The sequence below is a fragment of the Chelonoidis abingdonii genome, chromosome 1 (genome assembly GCF_003597395.2).
Source record: "Chelonoidis abingdonii isolate Lonesome George chromosome 1, CheloAbing_2.0, whole genome shotgun sequence".
Taxonomy (NCBI): Eukaryota; Metazoa; Chordata; order Testudines; family Testudinidae; genus Chelonoidis; species Chelonoidis abingdonii.
In genome coordinates, this window is record NC_133769.1 from 145,735,680 (window position 1) to 145,743,081 (window position 7,402).

The 7,402-nt window shown below is 45.9% G+C and overlaps 1 protein-coding gene across 1 annotated transcript in view; it reads left to right on the forward strand.

The window, feature by feature from the left end:
- The window catches only part of LOC116820780 (antigen WC1.1-like), a 309,052-nt gene that overhangs the window by 17,987 nt on the left and 283,663 nt on the right, over nucleotides 1–7,402 (forward strand). The window contains 2 exon segments of the mRNA XM_075062239.1: nucleotides 372–439; nucleotides 442–688. Coding sequence (XP_074918340.1) covers nucleotides 372–439; nucleotides 442–688 — 315 coding nt within the window.

Sequence of the window (7,402 nt, forward strand, 5' to 3'; positions counted from 1 at the left end):
TGCCAGTAATACATTTTAACGTTTTTAGAAGGTCTCTTTCTCTAAGTCTATAATATATAACTAAACTATTGTTGTATGTAAAGTAAATAAGGTTTTTAAAATGTTTAAGAAGCTTCATTTAAAATTAAAGTAAAATGCAGAGCCCCCCGGATCGGTGGCCAGGACCACTGAAAATCAGCTCACGTGCTGTCTTCGGCACTCGTGCCATAGTTTGCCTACCACTGATATAGAGTAAAAGGCTCCTGCTCATTTAACAATGTCTTTGCTGTTGAAAGAAGAAGGTTCCCTCATTTCATCCCCAGGAAGGCCAGGGGAAGGTTATGGGATGTCAGTATAACCAACACTCACTGATGGATGCATTGACTTTCTAGGTCTCATTGAGGTCCGGCTGGTTGGAGGGGACACTGCCTGCTCGGGACGTGTTGAAGTCAAACATGGAAAAGTGTGTGGGAGACAGTCTGTGATTCACACTTGGATTTCAACACCGCTTCTGTTATCTGCAATGAATTAGGGTGTGGACAGGCTGTAGCCACCTTGGGAGCAACTCACTTTGGAGAAGGACATGATCTGATCTGGAAGGAAGAGTTCCAGTGTGTGGGGAATGAGTCTCTTCTTCAGAAATGTCCCAGGATGTCCCATCCTAATGGCACATGCTCCCATGCTAATGATGTCGGCATATTGTGCTCAGGTAAGAATTCAAACTGATGAACCACTAACATGGGCCCTACAGCTGAGCCCCTCAGTCTCTTTACTCCCACATCCACATATCCCTCACGTGAACCCACATCCCAGAAAACTTTGTATGTTTCCAAGTTGCTGCAAAAGATTCCTGTCTGCTAGAGAGGGTGGCTCCACTCTCCCACGACTCAGGGGGAAGCAAGAAGAGATGGCGGGAAACCCCATTCTCTCTCTCACATTCCACACTCTATTTCAAGTGTCTCCAATAAATGGGGACAGTTCTATTTACCTGTCTCCTGCTATAAGGATAGAGTCCCAGCAGAGCTCTGATTTCCCTTATCCTCCACTAAGAATGCATGTTCTCCACTGCTGAGCACTCTCCTCCCTACAAATACATCTGTAAGGGAAAGGGGCAGGGTCTAGTCATCAGAGCACAGAACCAGAAACCAGGAGACATGGGTTTTATTTCCAGTTCTGGTTCTGTATTCAATAATGCCACGTGCCTCAGTTTCCCCATCTGTAAAACAACAATTAAGATTTCGTACCTCAGTGAGTAACTGTGAGGCTTAACTTCATTTGTGTTTGTGAAGTGCTTTGAGACACTTGAATACATAGTGCTATGTAGGGGCCAGGTGTTGTTATTTTAAAACTTTCTTGATGGAATTGGAGCAGTTGTGGCCACTTTCATGTTATTGTCCTGTGATGGGGGTTGGCTTTGTGCCATCCATTCATACAGATCTAATTATTAGAGACTAGCTGGAAACCTGTGCTGCTGCATAGGTGTAATTTGTAAAATCCTGTGAAGCAACAGTGACTGCTGGAAGAAAATATTAAGCAAAAAACCCAGAAAGAATATGAATGCAAAACATGTAGATTGTCAAATTGCAATGTATGCACATGTCACAGCTTTGGCTCATATCATCTAACTCAGATATACCCATCTCCCTCCCAGTTGTTTTTTAAATTACTTAGGACAATTAATATTTTCACAGAATTTTGAACCACACATTTCATTAATGTTGAAAGCATGTAGCCATTTTCATTCTGAGGAACACTTTAATTTAAAGACTAATGCTCCACAACTTGAGTGTCTGACAGCTCTCTCTGATTTGAAAATGAAACTAACTTATTACCATGGTGACTTTCACTAATCTGAGTATATCGCTGAACCAATATGGTATTTATTACTAAAGTATATTTTCTCCCTAGTCTGTCTTTGGACTTTTTAACTGCCCTCTATTCCCCTGCCAGAGTGTGTGTGATAATTTCAGGTTGGAAAGTCAACCTTGTAATGCACACACATAACACTCCTCTCCCTGACTGCTCAGCTGGAGACTGCACTTGCTCCCTTCTCACCCCAGAAATGGGGAAACTGCCCTTCATTCCCTCTTCACCCAGAGCAACACTTGCATGCATCCTGCTGCCCTGGGACTTCACCATTTAGGACTCAGCTACATCACTTCCCTGACTCCCCTGCATCCTAGGGCAAGTGGGTTTGTCTTCTGCCTGGTTCCCAGCAGGAACATTTTCCCAAATTTGCTCTCCCCTGCCTCTTGCTGCTCCAAGACCCTCTCTCTGTGCTAGGGACATACATGAAGGCAGGGCTCAGTGGCAGGGCAGGTTTGTGTCCTCAGCCCTGAAGCTTTCACACAGAACTTGGTCCAGCCCTGAAAATTGGAGTTTTTGAGGCGCTTCTTGTGTCATCACATTCACACCAGCTCCTCTGATGCGTTTGTAGGCAGCTGTCAGGGTTCCCTCCTCACTCTGAACTCTGGGGTACAGATGTGGGGACCCGCATGAAAGGCCCCCTAAGCTTATATTCCACCAGCTTAGGTTAAAAACTTCCCCAAGGCACAAATCCTTTCCTTGTCTTTGGACTGTATCGCAACCACCACCAAGTGATTTAAACAAACATTCAGGGAGGGGCCACTTGGAGCCCTATCTCCCCCACAAAATATCCCCCCAAGGCCCTTCACCTTTCGGGGGGCGGTCTTGAGAATAATATACTAACTGATAGGTTAACAAAGTGAGCACAGACCAAATACCTGGGTTTTTAGGACACTGAAAATCAATTAGGTTCTTAAAAGAAGAATTTTATTTAAAAAAAAGGAAAAGAATCACACCTGCAAAATCAGGATGGAAGATAACTTTACAGGGTAGATAAAAAGATTTAAAACCCAGACGATTCCCCTCTGACTCTGCTTCTCAGTTACAAAACAGGAATAAAATTACCTCTGGAGTTTTTTGCTGAGAAACACAACAGGATGGAATTCTTGATCTGGTCTTTCCTGCATTGACACTGCTCCCACACCACGCTCGGACACATCTGTGGTTACTAGGAAAGGTTTGTTAAAGTCTGGGGCCCTTAGCACAGGGTCAGACATGAGTGTTGCTTTAAGCTGGTTAAAGGCCTTTTGACACTCTTCAGTCCACTGAACTGCATTTGGCTGTTTCTTTTTGGTCAGGTCTGTCAGTGGGGCAGCGATTTGGCTGTAGTGCAGTACAAATCGCCTGTAATATCTTGCCAAGCCTAAGAAGGATTGGACCTGTTTCCTTGACTTTGGGACAGGTCACATTTGGATAGCATCCACCTTGGCCTTTAGGGGGTTGATAGTTCCTTGACCCACCTGGTGTTCAAGGTAAGTCACTCTGTTTAGACCTATTTGATACTTTTTAGCCTTAACAGTTAGTTCTGCCTCCCTTATGCACTCAAAGACTTTCTGGAGATGCTCCAGGAGTTCTGCCCATGAACCAGAAAATATGACCACATCATCAAGATAGGTGACTGCAGATTCTCCCAGTCCCGCTAGGAAACTATCTACAATTTTCTGGAAGGTGGCGGGTGCATTTTGCAGCCCTAAAGGGAGCACATTAAATTCATACAGCCGTACATGGGTGATGAAGGCTGACCTTTTCTTGGCAGATTCATCTAGTGGTACCTTAGGTTAAGTCTAAGGTAGAGATGAATTGGGCATGCCCCAGTTTCTCCAATAGCTCATCTGTGCGTGGCATTGGATAGTTGTCTGGGCAAGTCACAGCATTTAGCTTAATGGTAGTCCACAGAAAAGCATATTTCCCCATCCAGTTTGAGAACTAGAACCACTGGAGATGCCCATGCACTGTTAGAGGGGTGGATTACATGTCTTGGATTTCCCATTCTATAGCAGTTTTGGCTTGAGGAGCCACCAGGTAAGGTTGGGCTCTAATTGGGCCAGCATTACCTGTGTCAATGGAGTGGTATGCCTGTTCGGTCTGTCCTGGGGTGGCTGAGCAGGTGTGCATTGGCGCAAAGCTAGTGCACATCTCCTTGATCTGCCATCATTGCATACGTCCAAGGATCATTGGGAGGTTCACCTCTTCCATGCCATCGTCACTTTTTCCTTCATAGTAGACACTTTCAGACCGCTCAGCGTCATCTCCTCCCTGGGCTGTAAGCTGACAAACCTTTAATTCTCTGGAATAAAACGGCTTTAGAGAACTAGCATGTGTGACATACCCAAACCAGTGGGGTACAGGAGTCTGGTAGAGGGCAAATATACTGGTCACTGGATGAGTAGTTTTCTGTTCCCTGAGTGACCAGAGCAGGGGCTGCACTAGAGTAATCAGGAACCTGCTAGAACCAATTAAGACAGACAGGCTGATCAGATCACCTACAGTCAATCAAGGCAGGCTAATCAGCGCACCTGGGTTTAAAAAGGAGCTCACTCCAGTCAGGCGGGGAAGAGCCAGAGGAGAGGAAGTGCGTGTGAGGAGCTGGGGGCAAGAGGCACTAGGAGCTGAGAGTGAGAGGGTGTGCTGCTGGAGGACTACCTTCTCCCCTTTCCAAGTTCCCTGGTGAGTACAGACTCAATCCCCTTGAGCCTTAACTAGGAAAAAAAATCAAACAGGTCTTAAAAAAAAGGAAACTTTTAAATAAAAGAAAGAAAAAACATAAAAATTGTCTCTGTAATCAAGATGAAATTACAGGTCTTTATTAGCTTATAACAAATGGATAAACAGCCTTATCCAGGAAAAATACAATTTAAAATTTCCAGCAAACTACACATTTGCAGCATAAAGAAAAGGAAAAAACATAAAAAGACTATAACCGCCTTTTTACTTACTCACTATTCTGATAATAGATAAGAGACTGTAGCTAGGTCCCAATCACTGGAGTGCTCATTTACGAATTTATGTATCATGGCCCCCAAAGTTCCATTAAACTTCTCCACCAGGCCTTTTTTTTGATAGTGGTAAGGGGTGGCAACCAAGTGGTTCACCCCATGAGCTTCCCAAAGGCTTTTCTTGGTCCCTGCCAGGAAATTCATTCCTGAATCTGTAAGGATGTTGGAGGGCCAACCTACCATGGCAAAAATGTCTGTTAATGTCTGGCACACACTTTTAGCCCTGGTGTTGCTTAGAGCTACTGCTTTCAGCCATTGGGTGGCAAAATCCATGAAAGTCAGTGTTACCAAAATGTCTGGTCTGCCTAGCTGAGAGCCAATGACAGCCAGACAGGGATAAGGAAAAATGCTTTATTCCACAGAAAAAAGGAGAGCCTTGTACCTTGGTGCAAAAAACTATACTCAATACAAAAATCAAGAATCTTTTATACACACTCACACACAGGCTTCGGTCGTGCTAGCATTTGATTGGTGGTTAACAAACCCTGCACTTCTGCAATCTGCCCAGCAAAAACCAGCTAAGAACCAGCTTCAACTGCCTGAAAACTGATAAGGAGACAGTTCAAAAGTTCAGGGTACTGTGTCCATGAGGCTTCTGCTTCTCCCTACTGGCTGCTTGTAAGCTGTTAAGGGGGGGCCAACAGTAGCTTTCACACTTTTCTGCTTTCACACTCTACTGTTTTCCTCTGGGTGTCTTCTTTGGGAAAGGACCCAGAATATCCACAGCTACTCACTGAAATGGGGAGTGGCTGGAGAGGGGCTTTGACCTGTCGTGGAGTTTTACCACTTTTTGGCATACCTCACAAGACCAGACATAAGTAGAAACATCCTTTCCCATTCCCTCCCAGTGGAAGGACTTCCCCAAACCGTCTTTGGTTCTCTTCACCCCAGAATGGCCACTGGGATGATCATGGGCTAAGCTCAAGAGCTTTACCCAGTACTTAGTTGGAACTACCAACTGTCTTTGAGGACGCCAGTCTTCCTGGTGCCCACCAGAAAGAATTTCCTCATATTAAAGTCATCTTTCTACAACAAACCGGGATCGATTAGAAGAGCTGAGAGGCAGTGGGTCGCTCTGGCTTGCTGTCCAAGCTCCCTGGAGGCTTTCATCTGCTTTCTGCTCAGCCTGGAACAGGTGTCTTGATGCTGGAGACATCAATTCCTCATTGGATTGTGGACTTGGGCTTGGTCCCTCTGGAAGCGATACAGGTGAAGAGGCTGTTTCCGTTGACTGTGAACCGCTCTCCGCTGGTGCACTATGTTGTATTTCGGGCTCCGGCTGAGCCTCTTGGATAGGTTTACCTGCTGCTGCCAGGGCAGGCTTGGGAGTGCCTTCTGGCATTGGAGTTGTAGACGGGATTGCAAGCGCTGGATTCAGTGCTGGCAATGGTTTTGGTGTTGGTTGCTCTACCAGTTCTGGTTCCGGGACTTGTTCTGGCTGGGTCTCTGTGACTGGATCCACTACTGCTGTCGCAGATGTTGGCATGATGTCCGGTTCCACCACCTCAGTCTGAGTCTCTGGTAACACAGATGAGGCCCTTGTAGGAAGCTCAGGAAAAGAGATAGGTGTGAAGGCTTGCTTAGCCTGGCTGTGGATGATCATTCCCACCCTCTTGGCTAGCTTTACATGGTTGGCCAAGTCTTCACCCAGGAGCAAGGGAATGGGATAATCATCATAGACTGCAAAAGTCCACATTCCTTACCAGCCCTTGTACTGGACAGGCAACTTTTGCTGTAGGCAAGGCAAAAGAGTTTGACTTGAAGGGTTGAATCATCACTTGGGCCTCTGGGTTGATGAATTTGGGATCCACTAAGGATTGGTGTCCTGTGCGCCAGTGTCCCTCCACGCAATAACCTTCTTCCCACCCACACTCACAGTTTCCCTTCACTCTGAGGGTATCTGGGTGGCATCTGGGCCTGAGGACCTTTGGTGTGACCCCGGTGCAATGAACTGTAATCTGTTGGGCTTTTTGGGGCAGTTGGTCTTTACATTTAGAACATTGCCCAGCTGACTGGTCACTGGGGCAAGGTGTGTTGCTGGAGACTGGTGTGGTGGGACAAGAAGGTGTCTGGGTTTTTCCTTGGGGTGTGGGTGGGGACTTGGGCTGCCCCTGGTGGTATGGTGTGGTCTCGGGGTGCTCCTTCTGGTATCCGCCCAAATTGTGACCAGGGTTGTTCCTCTCATTTTGTTCCATTTGCCCCACCTCTCTGGCAGTCTCAGACTGCTCGTATTGATCAGCATAAGAAGCAAGACTTTCTGCTGAGTCCATTTTCTTATCTCATGAACACTCTTTTATATCATCATTGGTCATAGTCAGGAACTGCTCCTGTACAACCAAATCACATACCCCTTCAAAGCTAGTTACAACCCTTCCTTTGATCCCATTTATCTAACAGATCCTTCATCTGGCTTTGTCATAAGTAGATAGGTAAGGTAAGGGTTAATTTTCTTTTGCCTGTAAAAGGTGAACAAAGGGAACCAAACACCTGACCAGAGGACCAATCAGAGAACTGGATTTTTTAAAAGTCAGGGGCGGGAATTGTGTACTCTAAGTCTTTTG